The 23,670-nt window shown below is 45.4% G+C and overlaps 1 protein-coding gene across 2 annotated transcripts in view; it reads right to left on the minus strand.

The window, feature by feature from the left end:
- The window catches only part of JAK2 (Janus kinase 2), an 84,896-nt gene that overhangs the window by 26,520 nt on the left and 34,706 nt on the right, over positions 1 to 23,670 (minus strand). For both annotated transcript variants that reach the window (XM_083419542.1, XM_083419543.1), the window contains 8 exons: positions 15,910 to 16,033; positions 13,313 to 13,430; positions 12,837 to 12,982; positions 11,943 to 12,264; positions 10,094 to 10,213; positions 8,549 to 8,706; positions 5,185 to 5,296; positions 1,228 to 1,414 (listed from right to left, as the gene is read on the minus strand). In XM_083419542.1, the coding sequence (XP_083275668.1) occupies positions 1,228 to 1,414; positions 5,185 to 5,296; positions 8,549 to 8,706; positions 10,094 to 10,213; positions 11,943 to 12,264; positions 12,837 to 12,982; positions 13,313 to 13,430; positions 15,910 to 16,033 (1,287 nt within the window). The remainder of the gene's footprint in view (positions 1 to 1,227; positions 1,415 to 5,184; positions 5,297 to 8,548; positions 8,707 to 10,093; positions 10,214 to 11,942; positions 12,265 to 12,836; positions 12,983 to 13,312; positions 13,431 to 15,909; positions 16,034 to 23,670) is intronic.

Raw genomic sequence — 23,670 nt, forward strand, 5'->3', positions numbered from 1 at the left:
GGCCTTTGGCCAAGGCACAGTCTGAACCCCTCTCTCCTTCTGTAATCCTCATAGAACTCTAGCCCAATAGTTGCCATTAATTTGACTCTGAACTGATTTTAGAATAAATTGATTTTAGAATATATTTCAATTAATTGATTGTGATTTTATGTTATTTTTACTGTTGTTAGCCGCTCTGAGCCCGGCTTTGGCTGGGGAGGGCAGGATATAAATAAATTATTATTATTATTATTATTATTATTATTATTATTATTATTATTATTACACCAGAGATGGGGAACATTTGCCCCTGTCCGATTTCTATCAGGCCTAGCCAGAACGGGATGCAGAGTTCTAGTCCCAACAACATCTGCATAGCACAGGTTCCCTGCCCCTAACACCACTCCAGCTACAAGCAGAATCCTATACTGGGCAAGAGAGCAGCTTCCCACATCTGTAGTTTGTTTTGCACCCTGCTTTCTTTCCCCTTTCCTCAAACCCACGTCAGTCACCGCAGGTCCTTCGTGGCAGAAAAGGCCCTCTGCAGAATGCTACAAAAGGGGATCGGAGGAAGACTGTGGCCGTGCTGAACCACAGCGGAGAGGGATCTCAGTGCTGGCTGCGACTTCTGCATGGTTACGAGAGCCTGAGCTGCACCTGAATTCGGCCTCAGAGCCAGGAGTGGCTCTGAAACACCTAGCCCTCAGCCCTGTAAGTATCTGTACTTCTACAGTACCTTAGCTATCAGGCCATTTATTAAAACCAACCAGATTATAGAATGAACAAATGAAATTAATAAATGGCCTAAAAGAAAAGGAAGTGTCTAAGTCAACACTCTCCTACCACCACCGTGGGCCACAAATCTTGCTTTTATTATGTCACGTTTTGGAGCTTGAGTGTGTATTGGTTACTGCGTCAAGTAGATTCTATATTGTATATGACGCTGTCCGTCATAGAAATATATAATATACTGAATGCTATCTATAGTCCACACAGATAAAATAGGTTAATCAAGCCACTCTATTAAACTGAGACCCTGCTTTCGAAAAGTCTGACTCCAGTTCTCTGACTTTATTGTTTTCATTGCAGAGTTTTGTGTTTTTCTCATTTCATCCTCTCCCCCCCCCCCCCCCGTGCAATGTATTCATGTTTTTGCAAGTCACCCTGGGCAGATTTTATTACAGAAAAGCAAGGTCTAAAACCAAAAAACATTAACACCGCCACTTAAGGGAGTTGTGAATCATTTACCTTTTGGCTTTGGAGGGCAACATCTGGTAAACTGAAAAATTATACTGTCTGACCGGACAGTTTCTGTCCGATAACAGTTCAAGAGATCCATGAGGTTTGTAAAACTTCTTCTAGTTCCAGTGAGATTATATTCGCCATTCTCATTTTTTGTGATCAAGCAATGCTTATAGTCCGTGGTACTGTCCCGCTGAAGATTAAGAAACGGTAAGAAAGATGTTGTTTCAAAACAGCTCTTTCGTTTATAATATTGAATTTAAATTAGGAATCATACCTTTGTAGACAAAATGGCGCCATCCATGCATGAGAGGGAGGTACCAGCATAGCAGGCTCAGAGAAACCCCCAAAACTTATAGAACAATAATAAAAACTTCAGTGACACACTGAGCGGATTCATGTGGGAGTTTATTCTGCATTGCTGATGTTCACATAACTATTAATTTCTGCATTATATTTAAGCCTTTACCTGACAAAAAAGCCACTTCCAGAAATATAGCAGATTATAGCACAAGTTTAGCACTAATTTCTGTGTTATTTACGAATGTTTTTTTCCCCCCTAGAAGCAAACAAAACAGAAACAAGTACTAAATTTGAGCTACGTTTCCAGAAGGGGCCTTTACATTGTGTGGCAACTCAAATATAACGCGGAATTTAACAGAATCAGAAATCAACAGAATCTGATTATCCTGGAAGATGACATGGTTTGCTGGCACTCTGAACAGAAGCGTGTTTCGTTGCAGGTTCCACCTGTGTCAATATTTTACCATCACACACTGCATGTCATTTGATGAACAGCAGAAAACCTGTCCTTTAATCTTGCTTTAAGCACTCTGCTAACGTGACATTGATGGTTAAAGCAAGGATATAAAACCCACAACCTTATCAGATGCTAATATCAGACTCTTGAGGCCTTGAAGAGTCTGCTAAGGTTCCCTAATATAGTCTGGCAAATTTGCTCTTTTTTAAAAAAAACTAATTTTTAACTAAAGAAGCTGATCATCTTCCAAGGAATAATTAGGAATTGCATTTTGAATACAGTACTTTCATTTGTAGTTAAAACTACCGTATTTTTCGCTCTATAAGACGCACCAGACCATAAGACGCACCTAGTTTTTGGAGGAGGAAAACAAGAAAAAAAATATTCTGAATCTCAGAAGCCAGAACAGCAAGAGGGATCGCTGCGCAGTGAAAGGAGCAATCCCTCTTGCTGTTCTGGCTTCTGGGATAGCTGCGCAGCCTGCATTCGCTCCATAAGACGCACACACATTTCTCTTTACTTTTTAGGAGGGAAAAAGTGAGTCTTATAGAGCAAAAAATACAGTAACTATGTTATATTAAGCAGCTGCACAGATATAAGCAAATATATATATATATTTTAAGAGAAGCTAGTGAGAGTATGTAGAAAGCCCATACTCATATGAAAATAGCATCAGTCTCTTGTTACTTGTAGCACAAATGATGCCTGGTTACCTACAGATTGTGCAGATATGCTAATATTAATAAAGGTTTATTTTTAAGTCACAAATAGAAGATATAACTACCGTATTTTTCGCCCTATAAGACGCACTTTTTCCCCTCCAAAAATGAAGGGGAAATGTGTGTGCGTCCTATGGGGCGAATGCAGGCTTTCGCTGAAGCCTGGAGAGCGAGAGGCGTCGGTGCGCACCGACCCCTCTCGCTCTCCAGGCTTCAGGAAGACATCTGCAAGCCTCGCATGCCCGGCGGGAGGTCCCGCCAGGCGCGCGAGGCTTGGGGCGGCAGCCTGCAGCCCGAAGCAGGGGGTGAGCTGCGGAGCCCGCCCCCTGCTTCAGGCAGATGTCCGCAAGCCTCGGACGCCCGGCAGAAGGTCCCGCCAGGCGCGCGAGGCTTGGGGCGGCAGCCTGCAGCCTGAAGCAGGGGGTGAGCTGCGGAGCCCGCCCCCTGCTTCAGGCAGATGTCCGCAAGCCTCGCGCGCCCGGCAGAAGGTCCCGCCAGGCGCGCGAGGCTTGGGGCGGCAGCCTGCAGCCTGAAGCAGGGGGTGAGCTGCGGAGCCCGCCCCCTGCTTCAGGCAGATGTCCACAAGCCTCGCGCGCCCGGCAGAAGGTCCCGCCAGGCGCGCGAGGCTTGGGGCGGCAGCCTGAAGCAGGGGGTGAGCTGCGGAGCCCGCCCCCTGCTTCAGGCAGATGTCCACAAGCCTCGCGCGCCCGGCAGAAGGTCCCGCCAGGCGCGCGAGGCTTGGGGCGGCAGCCTGCAGCCTGAAGCAGGGGGTGAGCTGCGGAGCCCGCCCCCTGCTTCAGGCAGATGTCCTTAAGCCTTGCATGCCCGGCGGGAGGTCCCGCCAGGCGCGCGAGGCTTGGGGCGGCAGCCTGCAGCCTGAAGCAGGGGGTGAGCTGCGGAGCCCGCCCCCTGCTTCAGGCAGATGTCCGCAAGCCTCGAGCGCCTGGAGGTGCATCCTGCCGGGCGCGCGAGGCTTGGGGCGGCAGCCTGAAGCAGGGGGTGAGCTGCGGAGCCCGCCCCCTGCTTCAGGCAGATGTCCTTAAGCCTCGCATGCCCGGCGGGAGGTCCCGCCAGGCGCGCGAGGCTTGGGGCGGCAGCCTGCAACCTGAAGCAGGGGGTGAGCTGCGGAGCCCGCCCCCTGCTTCAGGCAGATGTCCGCAAGCCTCGAGCGCCTGGAGGTGCATCCTGCCGGGCGCGCGAGGCTTGGGGCGGCAGCCTGAAGCAGGGGGTGAGCTGCGGAGCCCGCCCCCTGCTTCAGGCAGATGTCCACAAGCCTCGCGCACCCGGCAGAAGGTCCCGCCAGGCGCGCGAGGCTTGGGGCAGCAGCCTGCAGCCTGAAGCAGGGGGTGAGCTGCGGAGCCCGCCCCCTGCTTCAGGCAGATGTCCGCAAGCCTCGGACGCCCGGCAGAAGGTCCCGCCAGGCGCGCGAGGCTTGGGGCGGCAGCCTGCAGCCTGAAGCAGGGGGTGAGCTGCGGAGCCCGCCCCCTGCTTCAGGCAGATGTCCGCAAGCCTCGGACGCCCGGCAGAAGGTCCCGCCAGGCGCGCGAGGCTTGGGGCGGCAGCCTGCAGCCTGAAGCAGGGGGTGAGCTGCGGAGCCCGCCCCCTGCATCAGGCAGATGTCCACAAGCCTCGCACGCCCGGCAGAAGGTCCCGCCGGGCCCGCAAGACTTGGGGCGGCAGCCTGTTCTGGGGGCTGGGGTCTTGGGAAGCTCAGGCTTCCCCCGAGCCAGCCCCTGCGCCTGGGGGGGAAATAAAATTTTTTTCCTTTATTTCCCCCCCAAAAAACTAGGTGCGTCCTATGGGGCGGAGCGTCCTATGGGGCGAAAAATACGGTAAACTCTAACAGTTAAATTACCATTAAGGTAAAGATAAAGGGACCCCTGACCATTAGGTCCAGTCGTGACTGACTCTGGGTTGCGGCGCTCATCTCGCTTTATTGGCCGAGGGAACCGGCGTACAGCTTCCGGGTCATGTGGCCAGTATGACTAAGCCGCTTCTGGTGAACCAGAGCAGTGCACGGAAACGCCATTTACCTTCCCGCCGGAGCGGTACCTATTTATCTACTTGCACTTTTGATGTGCTTTCGAACTGCTAGGTTGGCAGGAGCAGGGACCGAGCAATGGGAGCTCACCCTGTTGTGGGGATTCGAACCACCGACCTTCTGATCGGCAAGTCCTAGGCTCTGTGGTTTAACCCACAGCGCCACCCGCGTCCCTTAAATTACCATTACTCGGTGCCTGAATGAACATGTCAGAAGAAAAGGAAAGTATTATTTCTTCACAGTCTTTCTTTGCAGACTGACATGGGTATGTGCACTGTTCACAAAGCACAGAGATTACTGAGAACTAGAGGTGGCTGAGCTTTTTAAAAATTATTCAAAAGCACAGTGGTTTAACAGGTAACACTTATAATCAAAGGTACTCTGAATCCTCTCTTTCTTGTTCACAGCCAAAGTAACAGCATATTCTGCTTCTCTTTACTAACCTGCACTGCAAAGGTAAGAAAGTATTTCCTGAATTCCTTTGGACTGCAACGAAGAACGTAATAGCCCGTCTGATTGCCAGCTTTCTTCAGTTTATTGATTGCGAAGTCCATGCTATTTTGGAAAAACAAGAGAGAGGGAGCACAAGTGTCAAGAGCAAGCTTTTAAAAGCTAGCAACCTTTGAGCTATGCAGAACATCTAGAGATTATCATATTTCTATCCCCGGTAAAAGTCTGTGACCATCCACTTACGGCTGCCTACACATTACAACATCTAGGCACTTCTGGCAAACTCCTTTGGCAGAGCGAAAGGGAAACAGACTTACTACGAATTTCTAAATTGATGATAGAGAACAGTCTCCCCTCTGAGTAAGGGAGGCAGAACAAAATCCCCGTTTCGCTAGCTGGAAGAGGTTCATTCGGTGTCTCATTTGAAACCGGGCAGAACAGAAGAGCCTAAACCCCTACCAATATTAACAGATTGTTGAAATCAGTATGGCAGCAGTTCAAATGCAAGGAAAAAAATCTAGCAAGAAAATGGAGGGGGGAATAAGTATCTCTAGGATCTATTAAGTGTGGTCAGTGCCAAACTTGGATTTTATTTATTTATTTCCCACCCTTTTCCCCTGACAGGGACTCAAGACAGCTTGTAGATGAAACAGGAAATAAAATAAAATAGAAACAAATAAAAGCACTGAAGCAATAATATCATTTTTATACACAAGAGGCAGCACATGCAGCTGCAAATAGGTAAGTAAAAATGCATTTGTTTTAGACACCTAAGTAGTAGCAGTTGGCTAGGGCATCACCCCATTCACCTCTACATAGCTTCATCCTTATTTCCTATTGGTATATCACTGGTATATTGCAATGCTTAGCTGGTGATATATCACAGTGTTGAAAACCAGACATCCCTCAGCCCAACTGACAGCAAAAGCTGAAAATGACCCTATATTGCCTTTCCTATGGAAAGCACGATGCCTCTCCTCATGTAACCTCCTTAAACTTTATTTAGAAAACTTATATCTCATTTTATATCTTCAGGAAGTTCTCAGAGTAGCTCACCAAAAGATTCTCACACTCAGAATCTCGTAATATAGTATAGGGTCCTCATCCTTATTCCTGCCTAGAGACATCTAGAAAATGTGGTTCCTTGGAAGCAGTTTCTTGCTTGGGGTGACTGAAGGGTTACTGGGTCAATCCCTACTTTTGTGCAGGAGAATGGCGTGACTAAGTTTTTAGGTCTATCCTCTTCCTTCTGACACCTCCCTAAGTTTCTGTCCAGCTAAGAGACAAAGATCTGAGGAGGAGGTGTCAAACAAGGGAGGAGAAATGTGGCTTGGAGTCCAACAACAAAAGACCGAAAGATGTTAGGATTTTGGCATGCCCTTGGAAGAGGCCTGGCACGTGAAAAAGAGTCATTCTGGTGGTTGTTGTTTAGTTTCTGCAGAAGAAGAATGAGAAAGGATTGGGTGGAAACCGAACAGAGGAAGACAGTAAAGGTAAAAAAATGCTGGAGTTGGAAAGTTGCAGAGACAAAGAGACGTGTTCTGCCCTGGACGAGGCAAGGCAAGGAAACTAGAAAGAAGTTACCAGGAATGGGATGGACCTCAGAATCTGGTCTCATGGTTCCTTGCTACTCCTGGACAGAAGCAGGGATGAAGTCAGTAAATGGATGCCTCCTTGAGCCCAAGGAGAGAGTAGGAATTAACCCGTGTCAAAAGAGACTTATCTGCCAAGTGTGCTTGTGCTCTGGAGGTGTATGAAGGGAGGTGAGCAATCCAGTTACCCACCTGGGGAACTCCTTTTCTCTGTCTCTCCTACAAAGGAGTGGGTGAGCCAGCAGCTCATGCTCAAAGCACCTTTGTCACCAAGCCCAGGTGGAAAGGAGGAACTGTAGGCTCCGCCTTCCAGCTGTAGAAGAGGAAGTGCAGTTTGTTTGGGACAAAGTACCAAGACGCGGGTGGCACTGTGGGTTAAACCACAGAGCCTAGGATCTGCCAATCAGAAGGTCGACGGTTCGAATCCCCACGACGGGGTGAGCTCCCGTTGCTCAGTCCTTGCTCCTGCCAACCTAGCAGTTCGAAAGCACGTCAAAGTGCAAGTAGATAAATAGGTACCGCTCCGGCAGGAAGGTAAACGGTGTTTCCGTGCGCTGCTCTGGTTCGCCAGAAGCGGCTTAGTCATGCTGGCCACATGACCCAGAAGCTGTACACTGGCTCCCTTGGCCAATAAAGCAAGATGAGCGCTGCAACCCCAGAGTCGGCCACGACTGGACCTAATGGTCAGGGGTCCCTTTACCTTTACCCAATAGCAATCTTCAGATGCTTCCTATAGCTGCATTTCTTCCCAAACCGGGGTGGATAATAATAATAATAATAATAATAATAATAATAATAATAAAAGAACGGAAAGGACAGAAAGTAGACCTCAAAAGAGCTCAAAAAAGGCAGTCTGCAACTCTTGCCCAACCTGGAGGTGGGGACAATCCTTTGCCTTCCACTAGCAAGGAGGTGTTTTCTACCCCTCTGGTTAACAGGCTGAGAAATCCCTATGACGGACTTTTAACTGAAGCGCACAGAGACACTTAGCTCTTCAGAACTAGGCAATACTACACAACAGTACAAAAACAACCCTCGCAGCCGGAAATATTTCTTTTTCCTCAAGCCTACGGAAAAGTTCACAAGAAGGCAACACTTAGCCCAAAAGCAATTTCCTTTGCTAGCAATGTTCTGTGCTCAATTCCAGATATTGATATCTGAATTGCCTTTTCTTCCTCCACAATTTCAAATTCTATTTCTGCCAGATCCTGCAGTGAACCTATTAAGAAGTTCTCTGTCTATGACCGCATATACCATCACCATGGTTATGGCTGGGAGTCCTTAAAACTCACTGTTCTCTATTCACTGCATGACACATTCGGAACTGAACTGAGAATGAAAGAAAAAACATCTTAAAACTTTGCATTAAGTGTTGTGGCTGAATAAACATGAATTCATTACAAAAGGAAACACTGAGAGACCTTCCCACATGTTTTTATCAAGGTTTCAAAGTATTTCCAGGTGGGGAGAGAGATAGGGAAAATATATTATTGTGTATTTAAAAAAACCCAATGGCAGGTACATTTTTTAAAGTGTTCCTGGATGAAGGTGTGTACATCCAGCTACTTCCTGCTGTGCCAAAATGAGAAACGAGCCAAATAAAACACGTATCCAGCTGCACATCTGTACATACCTAAAAGATTTGGCATTAATTATCCTTGATGAACTAGGCAATTGCCTCCCAAGCAAAGTGGAGCATCTCTTTTCTTTCAGGATTAAAGGGAAAAAAACACCTTTTCAACATCTTATAAAACATGCCACTTACGAAATTGGCCCATGACAGTTGCTCTGAATATTCTCAATGATGGAAGGGGGTGCTACTTCTTTACAGAGGTAATGATGGGCATCTGCGGTTAATCTGTAATATCCATCAATCAATGCTACGAAAGAAAGAGCCTCTCTTAGTGAATGAAATTCAGCTTCCTGCAAAGGCAAGGGAGAGAGATAGTAAGATATTTATTATTTTTCTGATACACTTATAAAACGTAAGACTAATCGCATGCATAGGCTTCTGATGGTTGATCATTTTGTTGAGCTGAACAAACTCACAAACTCTGAAATGAATAACCCATTCATTTCCATGACAAGGATTATGCGGTTTGGTGAATGCATTAATCCATGGGTAGGCAACCTAAGGCCTGGGGGCTGGATTCGGCCCAATCGCCTTCTAAATCCGGCCCGCAGATGGTCCGGGAATCAGCATGTTTTTACATGAGTAGAATGTGTGCTTTTATTTAAAAATGCATCTCTGGGTTATTTGAGGGGCATAGGAATTCGTTCATTCCCCCCCCCCCCCCAAATATAGTCTGGCCCTCCACAAGCTCTGTTGCGCCGTGTGTGTGTGCAGAAGCGGAGCTCTAGTTACAGACTTTTCGGAGTGTGAACGGCACCCCGGAACGGATCGAGTCCGTAACTAGAGGTACCACTGTATATCATTAGACTATTGTATTTTCATATTCTGTTGGAAGCCGCCCAGAGTGGCTGGGGAAACCCAGCCAGATGGGCGGCGTATAATTAAGAAATTGCTGTTGTTGTTGTTGTTACAGTATTATATTGCCCAGATATTGCCCAGCCCAACAACCTAAGGGGGATTAAAAAAACAAGCAAACCACACACATTAGATTTTTAGTAAGGTTTGTCTAACAAAGAATGAAGGGGGCGAAATGTCCTCCACCCATGTTTCAAAACTGTGTAAATGTGCCACAGTGTGGGGAAAGACAAGACAACCATGGGTCTCAGGCTAGATAGAACTGAACAGGACTCCACTACCTCCTTATGTGCAGATATGTCAGGAGGGTGTTTCTAAGCCGCATGCTCTGCCACAGCCCTTTACCATGGGCAGAAAACAGGGACTGTGCTAAGCAGAGATACCGTGCTCAAATATATGTACGATCTCCATGTGGAATCATTGCCTTCTCTGTGCCGGGAAGGAGACTGGATCGAGCATGTGAATTTGAGACGCACTCCCAATCTCAGCAGATGGAGAAGGAGCATCTGAGCAGGCTATGATTTGTTGCACATGTGTGTATTTACATCGTTCTTCTGTGGTTAATGACTACGGCTAGGAATCTCAAAACGCATGAGGAAAGGAAAGGCTTATGGTGTGGCCGCCTCAAAACGGAACAGGAGGGTTGTTGTTTTTAAGAACACACAGATTGCTTTTGCTACATTCTACGAAGGTCACAGTCTAACTTACGTGCCTAACTGCCCGACACTGCAGATATGAAACAAGGCAGGGCATCAAATCCAATTTGTTTAGACAAGTAATGCACAGAAATGTAAGGTAATCAAAAGAGAAAGCCGCTCTTACCAAATTCTTGCTGTCTTGCTTGTGAATGGTTACAATTCTATTCTCGCCAGAACCTTCCTGGCTTGCTTGCTTAATACTGACATCGATAATGTCGGGGAAATCGCAATAGGTCTGTATTTCCTGCGAAAAGATGTTGCTTTATTAACGGGTTATTTGTGAGTGTTTTAGTCAACCTTCTAGCCATCCACTGAAACAGAGCAATTGTAACATTATTCTCAATAGCATGATTCTGAGGTAATAAGAAACATCCTTTCCTGCCAGAAAAACAAGTTTGAGCCTGGTGTTTGCACGTCACGTCTCTACTCCCCTTTCACAATATTTATCAATGGCAGCTAAATTCTTGGTTTTTACATCTTTACCACAAGCTGCAAGCCTCTGAATCAGGCAGACCTTCAAGGGAAGAGTTTCCCAAGGGAAAAATCCCTCTCTATGGACTGATGTTCAGAATAAACTGATGAAAGGCTAACCTTGACAGTTGCACATGTTGCAGAGAAACAAGAGCAGGATTGGGGTCTTATTTCTAAGAAGGCTACCATCTGTGTGCACAGACAGCATTACTCAAGTTTGCTTATCTCTGTTTAGATAAGAATCGTCATACGCTTTAAGTGATGCTGCCACCACTAACAGATGAAATTTAAATTACAGAGAAATTGAAATAGCAATGTTCAAGCAGCAAAATCCAAAACACTCAAGAGAAAATCCCCCCTTTGCTTAACCCAACCTACAGTCTATAAAGTACCTAGAAAGGAAATATTTTATCAATTGAGTTAATTGTGTACCCCCGTGCATTAAAAAAAATAATGAACTGTCAATGTATTATCCTCCTAGAACACCACTGGAGAACAGAAAATGGTACTCTTCACTTCTCAGGCACATCTACTGCTAATCCAATTTATTTCCATGACAGTAAGGGACGTGGGTGGCGCTGTGGGTTAAACCACAGAGCCTAGTACTTGCTGATCAGAAGATCAGCGGTTTGAATCCCCGCAGCGGGGTGAGCTCCCGTTTCTCGGTCCCTGCTCCTGCCCACCTAGCAGTTCAAAAGCACGTCAAAGTGCAAGGAGATAAATAGGTACTGCTCCGTCGGGAAGGTAAACGGCATTTCCATGCACTGCTCTGGTTCGCCAGAAACGGCTTAGTCATGCTGACCACATGACCTGGAAGCTGTAAGCCGGCTCCCTTGGCCAATAAAGCGAGATGAGCGCCGCAACCCCGGGGTCGGCCACGACTGGACCTAATGGTCAGGGGTCCCTTTACCTTTAAGGCTAGTAATCTTAAAAGACTTGGGTGAAATCCCATTCAATGCTAGGCACAAATAAAAACCAATAGGAACTAGAGTCTGCATTGATACTAAGGATTGGGACCCTGCATTGCCCAAGCCACAGAACAGAACTGGATGTGCACTAAAAACCCACAGAACCTTAAACCAGCCTCCCACTCCTCCCTCACCATTTATATTCTGTGAACTTTTTCCTGCAAAGTACTTGCCACAATACTTTCAACTGACTGTACAACACTAATTTCTACTTGGCCAGTAAGAATTCTATTGATGGAACCAAGTAATTCTGCTTCCAGTGGTATTCTCAAAGCTTTCATAGTAAACAAAATACAGAAGTACAGTCGTACCTTGGAAGTCAAACGGAATCCGTTCCAGAAGTCCGTTTGACTTCCAAAACATTCGGAAACCAAAGCACGGCTTCTGATTGGCTGCCCCGCCGGATATTTGGCTTCCAAAAATAGTTCGCAAACCGCAACGGTTACTTCCAGGTTTGCGGCATTCGGGAGCCAAAACGTTCAGGAACTAAGCTGTTCGAAAACCAAGGTATGACTGTATGTTATACGAGATTACCTGTTCTGCCAGTGTCTCACTTTCCTTATGCTTTCCTCTTGAGCATTGAATTCCACCATTTCCGGATATAACAATGGTTGCAAAACTTTCTTCACCCGAAGGCTCTCTGCCGGGTTCCTTCACTTCAAACACTTCTGAATAAAAGGCAGACTGGAGGGTCTCCAGATTTATGAGATATTTCAGTTTCAAGTTTCTGGCGGTTGCTTTGCACTGGCCAAACTGCTGGATGAATCTGCGGAATCTGTATCTTATCCTCTTTCGGGTCAGAATGTGATAATCCTGGATTTTTTCCCTGATGCATTTTGGCAAAAACATCTTGTAGCTGTGAACACAAAGACAACCAAGTGTGTGGCAAAATATTGATGAGCAGCTCAAAGGGGGCTGGTGGCATTCTTCTACAGAAGATGCAAGAGCAACTATCAGGTAAGTCCTAATTCCTAAAATCTTTTAACTTATGAGCAAGTGGGACAGAAAACTGGGAGGCGAATTCTGCTGGCGATGTCAGGGTTTGCATCCTCAAACTTTCTCTCTGCAACGACCAGAACTAGGAACCACCAGGCTGTATAAAAGAGGAATGTCACATCTGGTGAAATGGAACAGGCCGCAACTTGCTCAGATCTGCAAATGCCTTATCCAAGTTCAAACTCTTGCCTTGCTGTGAAGTTGACTGGATCACCTTGGGCCAGACACTTATCTCTCAGGCTAATCTTAAAATGGGGAGAGTCATGAACTGGAAACAAGTTCTTTGGAAAAAGGGGTAAGGCAACAGGCAATGAAAATAATAATGGTTTGGATCCTTATTTCCATTTCGTGCTTTCCTGCCTCCACCTCCTGTTTTACTCCTCCCTTCCCCACTTGCACAGCTGCAGAAGACGACATCGCAAAGAGAGTTACCTCATAGAATTGTAGATGCCTAGTGGAGTTTGGTCCTTTTCTTTGGCCATCCTCATCATATCAAGAACAGCCATGCCAAGACATTCTTCTTGTGTTTCATGAGTGACAGGCATCTTCACCCACCCATGGACAAAGTCTTCCCGCCACTGGAGGCAAAAAACGAAGGCACAGAAATTCTGATGAATTTGGCCTACTGCTCTTTTCATTTATTTTCATCGCAGCTTGAGTTGTCTTCTATTGAATCAACTCGGAACTTAATTTGAACAAAGAAATCAGCTCAGAACTCAAAGGGGAATCAACACCTTGGTGCTGCTCTCAAGGCTGTTGTATTTTTATTTCACAGGATAACTGCATATAATTATTATTATTCCTGTGAAATTATCCATATTTGGATGAAGACATTCATTTCCAGCGGTAAAAACGTGGAGAAGAGCCAAATACATCCATACCCAAATAATACGTTGTCAAAATTTTACCTGAGCAAACAAATAAGACATGACAATGTCATCAAGGACAGGACTCTCTGCACCTCGGGAAACCCCGTACCGAAATGCTCGTACATTGCTGTTACAATACCAGTGTGGGAAATAAAACCTGTTAAGAAACAAAGACACGTATCAGTGCTTTTGCAGCCAAGACCACCCATGTTAGAAACATGTTTTTAATGAAATTCAGGCCGCTTAAAGGGCAAGGGCTTTGAATACTTTCACACAAGTTCATATTGCCACTAAATTATTCCAGCTTGAAATGAGCCATCTCCACTGGAGTTTGTATTTAGCCAGCAAATAACCAAACATCAAAACTCATAGCCAATTTACTGGTCAAATACCACCACTCATTCCCCCCGCCGCCTCTTATGTTTCTATCTCAACTTTCTTCCATCATGAAACCCAGAGTGATGTACAACTGCCCACTGAGACACTGACCAGACCCAGAACTACATAGCTTCAGCAAAGCAGTGGCCTTTAGATAGTAGTGAATGGGGCATTAGGGTGCCTCCCTGGCTTCCTTCCAGCCAAGTTGCTCCTGAATACCAGGATGGAGAGTGGGAGAGGCAAGGCAGCAGGGGTGCAAACGCACTGGCAGAGGCAATCTGGTGCTCCTGCGGGCGTATTTGCACTGCACTGAGTTCTCTGCCTCCTCCCTCCCGCTCTTTATTCTGGTATGCCTCAGATATACTACTGTGGTCTGACTCTGAAGGAGGGAGGTCACAAAAGGAGCACAACTCCCCGGCATTGTCTGCAACTGCCTCTGGGACTTACATTCATGCCTTACAACTGCTACTAAATAAATTTGCTAATTTTTAAAGCCTTGTCTTCTAGAGTTTGCAAAGTACTATGTCAGATCACAGACAGGCAAATACAGCTGGTTCTATGAAAGTCTGGATTCCTGGGCACTTGTAGCCTGCACTACTGCGATGAGTAAAATTTGGACCTGCTCATATGTCATAAGCCATGGCTTCCGGTTCGGGGATTCTTGTAGTTCCAACACCTTGTCAGAGCAGGGGAGCACAGAAAGTAGGGCTGGTTTTCAACATTGTGATATATCAGCAGCTAAATATCTCAATCTACGGATATATCGAGATTCCTGAAATGTATCTTGGCTGCTTCTTCCTCCCCACCTTAAGCAGCTGAGATACATCACGAGCCCAAAAGTTGAGTGAGCCCCCATACTACTCTTGCTCATGTGAGCCAGGGGGAGAGAGCAGCTTCTTCAAAGGCGCATGCAGGGGGGGAGATAGAGCCAGAGAAGGCGCTCACCTGCCTGCCTCCACCTTCGCCCAATTGGCCGAGCTGCCACTTTCCTCCCTGTCAGTCGCTCCAGGAGTGACCAACCAGGAGGAAGTGGCAGCCTGCCTGCCCAGGTGAAACTGGAGGCATAGCTTGCAGGCGAGATTCTTCTCAGGCTCCTGTCTACCTGCCTGCCTGCCTGCCTATGCCTTTGCTGCCTCAGGGGAATTTGAGCTGGCAATACATTGCGGATATATCGAGTCTGAAACCGGTATCACGGTTTGAATGTCATACGCCGGTTTCAGACAATTTATCAAAATATATCTCAGCGATATCGCTTTAGCATACCCAGGAATCAAAAGTTTTGTGTCTCTTTTGTAGTAAATGTATACTTTCTTGTGGATTATGCAATCTCCATTTTAGGAAGCATGGCTTAGTTGGGAGAGGAGAAGCTCTTTCGAGACAATTGTCAGGCATGGTACATACGCTTCTGAACAAAGCCTGTATCTATGTATTTTATGGACTCTGGCAAGCTTCCCGAAACTCCTACCCTTGACACGATGACATAAAGGAACAGGCGGTTTGGCCTCCCCAGAAACATTATGGCAAAATGGTTTAAAAATCTCCTTTATGTTTGTGATGCAAGTCACACTGTGGTACATTGAACCTTAAGATGGGGACTACTCAATGGAAAATTTTCTAGACTACAGAAGTACACACACTGATCCGCAGATGTTTTACATTCTGGAAATATATGCAAAATGGTTATATGACTAGAGCAATGGGAATGCCTTGGTTGCTAGGACACAGTTGAAATGCAGCCATTGTTCAGACACAACTGCTTATTTAAACAAAATGCTGCAACCTCATACATGCATACCTGGAAGTAAACACCCACATCTACATGCTTAGAATTGTAAAGTAATTGCAATACAATCCATTTATTTGAAGAAGAAGGGAACATTCCACTGAAATTATTTTTTATAAATGGGCCCATCAAATAAATTAAATAGCTCTGGGTTTAAATAAAATAGATAATCAAGTTTACTCCAAGGAGGAGTAAAAGTGGTCATCAAGTGATTCTGTCAGCTTTCAGGGGTCTGCCCCTGCCTCCGTGTGCATTTGCTATAACCTCCATAAAACAACACATGGAATAAAACTGACTGTAAAATGTATGGACAAAGAGTGTTATTCTTATTATGAACCCCTCTGATATTTAAATGGAAATAAAAAAAGTCTTAGGAAATTAATCAATTATTTCAACCTACATTATATGTAGTTTAAGAAAAATCTAATTAAACAAAAACCATTTTGATTTAAACAAAAACAAGCTATGATATAACCTTATCCGGTAGAGAACAGTGAGACTGGTTGATCCCTCTACTTGGAAGGTGTGGTTTGGGGGATACCAACATCTGTCTGTCTGATTCATTAGTGCAAACATGTTATGGTACACCGGCAAGATACCTAAGGAAAAGAAAAGACAACGATGTTTTATTTGCAATATCTTTTTCCTGTGTTGAAAAGGTGTTGCTAAGCAGTGTTGTACTTGTCACGCCTGCAAGGTTTTAATACTTTCTTTTGGATTTTAGGTATGAAGAGGTTGCCATGGGAAAGCTTATGAAAAGAAAACATTCAGATCACACTGAATTTGGTTCGGCTAAAGCAACAGATAACGCCAATACAATAAAGAGTTATAACATTGCAGAAAGAGGGCTGAGACAGGCCTGTTCATCCCTTAATGTGGTACCCATTCCAAGACATGCTTCAGTAAACAGAACATCTGCTTCTAGAATACTTTTAACAGCTCCAACACCCAACTAGAACAATTCTTTGTTTGCTTGTTTTTGTTTCTTTAAGGTATATTTATACAGTGGTGCCCCGCAAGACGAATGCCTCGCAAGACGGAAAACCCGCTAGACAAAAGGGTTTTCCGTTTTGGAGGTGCTTCGCAAAACGAATTTGCTATGGGCTTGCTTCGCAAGACGAAAATGTCTTGCGATTCCTGGGTTTCCCCCCCCCCCTTTCCCCAAGCCCCTAAGCCGCTTAACAGCTGTTCGCTAAGCCGCTTAACAGCTGATCGCTAAGCCGCTTATCAGCTGATCTAAGCCGTTAATAGCCTTTTAGCAGCTAATCCGCTAATCCCTTAAGCCTTTAATAGCCGCTAATAGCCGCTAAACCGCTAATAGCGCTAATCCGCTAATGGGCTTACTTCGCAAGAAGAAAAAAACCGCAAGACGAAGAGACTCACGGAACGGATTCTCTTCGTCTTGCGAGGCACCACTGTACCACTATTCGGATGGATCTCACAGAGAGGTTTATAAAATGTTATTTATATCCTGTTTTTCTTTTTTCTTTTTTGATATTTTATCTATTTATTTATACTTTTCAAGTTTATACATTTCACTAGTTTTATACGTCTCACTAATTTTACATTCATTTTGACATTTCAAAACTTGACTTCCATCCCCCTCTTTCTGCAGTTCCTTAAATTTGTTTTTAATATCTTCTGCACATCCAAATTAACTTAATTTGGACATTTACTCATCTTCTTTAAATATGTACATCCTGTTTTATATCCTGTTTTTTCAGTATACAATCCTACCAGGGCAGGATCTTTATGAGAGGCATTAAAATAAGTTTTTAAAAACCACAGCAAACAATAGCAAGCGTTTCCCAAACTTGGGTCTCCAGCTGGTTGTTTTATTTTATTACAACGCCCATCTTCCCTGACCACTGGTCCTGATAGCTAGTGACGATGGGCGTTGTAGTCCAAAAAGAGCTGGAGATCCAAGTTTGGAGAACCCTGCATACAGCTCTATCAACATACAGCCCAGTTCACAGTTTTCCTCACCTGGTTACAGTCATGTGCATTGTGGGAAAGGAGGTTGTGAGCGCACATGGGAAGAGCATAGTGTGAACTAGCCCCACGATAAAGCAAGACCAGCCAAATGAGGCAATGGTGCTCAGTGAAGAGAAAGGTTGCTTTTAAGCACCAGTGCTCTGCGGACTGGCTCAGGCAACATGATGAGAGACAACAGCACTTTTGTGTAACTTCTGTCTCCTTGTGTTTTGAAAACTATGGCTCTAGATGGATTAATATATACAGTGGTGCCTCGCAAGACGAAAAGAATCCGTTCCACGAGTCTCTTCGTCTAGCGGTTTTTTCGTCTTGCGAAGCAACCCTATTAGCGTATTAGCGCTATTAGCGGTTTAGCGGCTATTAGCGGCTATTAAAGGTTTAAGGGATTAGCGGATTAGCTGCTAAAAGGCTATTAGCAGCTTAGTGCCTTAGAAAAAGGGGGTGGGGAGAGAAAAAAAATCACAAGAATCGCAAGACATTTTCGTCTTGCGAAGCAAGCCCATAGAGAAATTCGTCCTGCGAAGCGCATTAAAAAACGGAAAACCCTTTCGTCTAGCGGGTTTTCCGTCTTGCGAGGCATTCGTCTTGCGGGGCACCACTGTACAAGGTTTAAGACACGGCTAAGAAAAGATGCACAACAGAAGACGGGAGAACGTTACCGTGACAACTCTGTTTGACCTTGTCTGGGGCAAGAGCAGCCCTTCTTAGGCTAAAAAGCCCCAAATTTCAACCAAAGCAAAACAAAACATTCAACAGCTTCTGTCTGTATAGAACCAGTCTTCACATATTGCAGCAATCACTTGCTAAGCAAAAGGTGACTCATTTGTGAGTCACTTTGGACATCAATTTGGCAGAACAGCATTCAACCATAACTAGAGCGAGATGAAGCTTTAATGAAGCACCTCTCTCGGTGCCAACGGAATGGCAGAATGAGCCAACATTTGTTTGGACTGGTTTGGCAGCCGGTGGTTTCAAATATATGGAAAGTCCCAACTTTAAAGCAACATGAGATTGGTTAGCTTAACAGCTTTCCATTTGAAACAAAAAGCTTATTTGCCTTCTATAAAAACACCCGAGAACAATGGCCAAGGAACAATTCAGCCTAAACCAGCAATTCATATTTATTAGTTGCAGGAATATGTTGAAATTTCATGTTGTAATAAGCAAGCTGGACTCTTTACAAACCTGATGAAGAAATAATGATTCAGGATGAACGTTTGATGTAATTTCCCGTCATTTCTACAAAGCAGCCCACAGCTATTTGTATAGAAGAGTGTAAAATACAGATATTTGGGGCTATGGATTGCGTGGGAAAGGCTGGTGTCATGCCGGAAATTTTCCATAACCAACACAAAAAGGTGCATTTATCCTTTCCTTATACACCTTTGTTGCACTCCCATGAACTCCAGCCGTTCCGCAGTCATTTCAAAACGTAAGTAGATAATGAATAATCATAAAAACTAATGGACTTCAGAAAGGCTAAAAGCACCAGAATGGAAGGGAACTAATGCAATACTCTGATCCTCACTGTTTGTCCCAGCCCCTACACTTCTACCATGACATACGGGCGGCGCTGTGATCTAAACCATTGAGCCTCTTGGGCTTGCCAATCAGAAGGTTGGTGGTTCGATTCCCCGTGATGAGGTGAGCTCCTGTTGCTCTGTCCCAGCTTCTGCCAACCTAGCAGTTTGAAAGCACGCCAGTGCAAGCAGATAAATAGGTACCAATGTGGTGGGAAGGTAAACGGCGTTTCCGTGCGCTCTGGTTCCTGTCACGGTGTTCCGTTGTGCCAGAAGCGGTTTAGTCCTGCTGGCCACATGACCCAGAAAGCTGTCTGTGGACAAACGCCAGCTCTCTCGGCCTGAAAGCGAGATGAGCGCCACAACCCCACAGTCACCTTTGACTGGACTTCACTGTCCAGGGGTCCTTTGCCTTTTTTAAACCTAACTTTTTGGATGCTGGGTGACAATCTAGTTTTCAACACTGTGATATATCAGCAGCTAAATGCTGCCATGTACTGATATATCACAATGTCTGAAATTGCCCAGGCATTCCCCATAAGGCTCCTGCATGCACAAGCCAGACAGGTCTGGGGACTTGCCCAGGTCACAAAGTTGAACGAGCCTCCATACCATTCTGGCTCCCATGAGCAGCAGCTATATGGGGACAAGGGCGGGCAGCCTCCTGCTGGCCCCTGAGCCTGCTGGCCCTTCAGAGGAGCAGTCTAAACAAGCTGGCCCCCACTTCAGTTTGCAGGAGGCAGAGGGGGCTTGATCAGCTGAGAAACGGGCTTTTGTAAACTGTCCCCCTCACAGCTGATCAAGGCAACTTGAGCTGGCCCTATATCTTGGCTTCCCGGCCACCAGCTGTGAGCCAGCTCAAAAAGTTTGAAACCAGTATCGCCGTTTGAACATCATACTGGTTTCAGACAATTAATCGTAATATCGCCCAGCTCTACTCTGCAGTGCCTCCTAAAACAACCCGGCCTTTTTTTTTTTGAAGGGCTACCGTTATGCATGCTGGAAGGGCATTGTTTATTAAACTGCAGCAGCATCTGCTAAATACTCTACCTAATCTCGATTAAAACTAGATTTCCTTGCATAAGAAGGTTGAGCGATAGGGAGCACGGCAATCTTACTTTGCAGAGATTTCAAAAGGAACCAAATGTGTTTGTAACTTGAGCTTTCTGTGAACAAGAACAAAAACCACTTTAAAAAAAAAAAAGAGCACAGGGTTAGCTGATTTACCATTTTGGCAGCAGGTGCTAACCCAGAAAGAAAGGTTAGCGATAGAAAAGCAAGATTTTCCAGCTCTGGCAATTACTGTGGAAAACTGTAAGTGAAACTTTCTGGCTGTGGGAAAAGATGGCAAGAATGCTAGAGGTCACAGACACATCTTAATCCCCTGTCTGACTCGGCTGTCATCCCAGATGGATAATCTTAGCATCAGAATGCATTTCTGCTCTGGGGACTGATAGTCAAATCTAAGTCCTTCTGCAAAAGTGCAATACAGATTTTGGGCTGGTTGTTTACACACACACACATTGCATACTGTTGAAAACTGGGTGTTATTAGTATTGCAAGCATTTTTAAAAATAACCATTTTTATTAAATCCTCCAAATTATTACGTAACTCCAATCATGTGTATCATTTTTTTTGGTTGCACATTTTCCTCTTGACTTCCTGTGCCTCCTTTCACTATTATATTTCCATCTTAGTAGCTGCATTAAAACACATCTACACTTGTAACTTGGTTCTCGAATGAAATCCGTTCGACTTCTGAAAATGTTCGAAAACCAAGGCACAGCTTCCAATTGGATGCAGGAGTTTCCTGCACTCAATCAGAAGCTGTGGAAGCCTCGTCGGATGTTCGGCTTCCAAAAAATGTTCGCAAACCAGAACACTCACTTCCAGGTTTGCAGGGTTCGGGAGCCAAAACCTTCGAGTCACAAGGCATTCGAGAACCAAGGTACGACTGTATATATTTATTTCCTAAGCTTCCAAAGTCCATTCTTTACATTCTTCTGTTGCTCCTATCATAAATCCTGCACATGATTTCACATAAGAATGACAGTTCGATAGGATATAAGAATGATAGTTCGATAGGCATTTCAACTATTTTGTAGCAAGGCTTCTGTGCCATTGCATGACAAGCAGAAAGGAATTGAGTGTGGCTTTCCTCACTAGGAAGGAAAATACTGAATTTACAGTTCCATCCATAAATACTTCTTTCCAATATTGCTGTCATTTCACAGGCTGGGTTGTTACTTACAGTAGCTTAACAAGTTCTAAATAAATTTCAGTACAGTGGTGATGCTGCTCTTGTCACAGAGCCAAAACATAGGGGAAGATAGATTGATCATATTTATTATTACACTGATGAAGGCTTTCCAGAGAGACTACTAGGGCTGGGCAATATACCTATATATTCTCCAAAACCAGTTTGAATAATAATAATAATTTTATCATTTATACCCCGCCCATCTGGCTGGGTTTCCCAAGCCACTCTTGAAGTCCATATTGCGATATCCGCTTCATAATTTCTGACCTGCCAATATATCGTGAATCATGGGGTGTGTGTGTGTGTGTGTCCTACACAAAAATCACAATGTGAGAAAAAACTGTGAAGCCAGCCAAGGCTTCTCTTGATTCCTGCAACCCCTCTTAACTCTCCCAGCTCAGCTCTCCCCTGCCTCTTGCAAGGGGCAGCGAATCACCAGAGCAGGCACTGGCAAAAAACACAATGGGGGAAAAACCGTGAAACCAGCTAATGCTTCCATATAAAGGGACCCCTGACCATTAGGTCCAGTCGTGGCTGACTCTGGGGTTGCGGCGCTCATCTCGCTTTATTGGCCAAGGGAGCCAGCGTACAGCTACCAGGTCATGCAGCCAGCATGACTAAGCCGCTTCTGGCGAACCAGAGCAGCGCACGGAAACGCCGTTTACCTTCCCGCTGGAGCAGTACCTATTTATCTACTTTGACATGCTTTTGAACTGCTAGGTTGGCAGGACCTGGGAGTGAGCAACGGGAGCTCACCCCGTCGCAGGGATTCGAACCGCCGACCTTCTGATCGGCAAGTCCTAGGCTCTGTGGTTTAACCCACAGCGCCACCCGTGTCCCTGATAATGCTTCCACATAGCTCCATCCTTATTTCAGACCTTGTGATCTACTGGTATATTGCAATGTTTAGCTGGTGGTATATCATGATCTTGAAAACCAAATATCGTCAAGCCCCACGTGTTCACCTCTTCCATCCTTATTTCAGACATCATGAGATATCAATATATAGTGCAATGTTAAGCTGGCGATATATAGCAACGTTGAAAACCAAATATCGCCCAGCCCTAGAGACTGCTGCTTATTGGGCCTCAATCACTCCCCTGCCTCCAATAGTATTGTTTTTCTTGTTGTTATTAGGATTCCTACTGCATTTATATCTCACCTTTCCCCAAAGGAGCTTAAGGTGACAAACGTGGTTCTCCTCCAATTCAATTTTATCCTCACAACAACCCTGTGAGCCAGGTTAAGCTGAGAGACTGCGATTGGTCCAAGATCACTCAAGATGCTTCATGCTTGAGTAGGGATTCGAACCCTGGTCATCCCGGTCCATCACTCTTAACCACTAAACAACACTGGCATATTCTTTTTATGCTATCCATTCAGTTCAGCTAGGGAGAACATTTGCTGCTTAGATATTTGAATAATTTAAGTTGCTTTCAGTTGTACATTTATGTAACTGAACTAATTTATTTCCAGAGCTGCCTATGTATGCAAGTGTAATAAATAGCTTTAGACCAGGACTGAAAAAAGCTTCTACTTTGGTTGAGAGGTCCTGGGCATATTTATCTTGGGGATATTTAACTTGCAAGTGGTTCTTTTTTGCAGTTGGAATGCTCTAGCTGAGCTCAACGGAGGGGACAGAAGTGCAGAACCCGTACTTTATGTACAGAGACAGACAAAAGCCTCCTTGTATTTCAAGCCAACATGTCGGTATGCTGAAGAGCGTTTCAGATCCTTGCTTGTGCCTGTGTGAAATTTCACGGGCAGTAAACTGAGATCGGGTTTGTCCCTGTTTGCAAAATAATGAGGGCTTTAGAATTTATCTCCTAAGTAACCATGTAATGGACTTGTGCCTCCTTCTGTGCTTAGTAAAAAGGTAAAGGTACCCTTGCCCGTACGGGCCAGTCTTGCCAGACTCTAGGGTTGTGCGCTCATCTCACTCTATAGGCCAGGAGCCAGCGCTGTCCGCAGACACTTCCAGGTCACGTGGCCAGCGTGACAAGCTGCATCTGGCGAGCCAGCGCAGCACACGGAACACCGTTTACCTTCCCGCTGGTAAGCGGTCCCTATTTATCTACTTGCACCCGGAGGTGCTTTCGAGCTGCTAGGTTGGCAGGTGCTGGGACCGAACGACGGAAGCGCACCCCGCCGCAGGGATTCGAACCACCGACCATGCAATCGGCAAGTCCTAGGCACTGAGGTTTTACCCACAGCGCCACCCGCGTCCCTCCCTGTGCTTAGTAGTTCAACATAAATCATGGTAGATCTGCTATCCTCGTGTGTTGGCATCTTAGCCGCTGGAGAACTGTTCCTGTAACACCCATTAAAGGTCAATCAATCAATCATTCTCAAACCTTTATTGGCATATAGACAACATTCCCAAAGGTTCAGTACAAGAAAACTGCTCATCTAACAATTGCAATACTGTTGTATAACATTCACGGATCCTCACTGCTTGTA

Source organism: Podarcis tiliguerta, assembly GCF_965153285.1.
Source record: "Podarcis tiliguerta genome assembly, chromosome: 17".
NCBI classification, from domain to species: domain Eukaryota; kingdom Metazoa; phylum Chordata; class Lepidosauria; order Squamata; family Lacertidae; genus Podarcis; species Podarcis tiliguerta.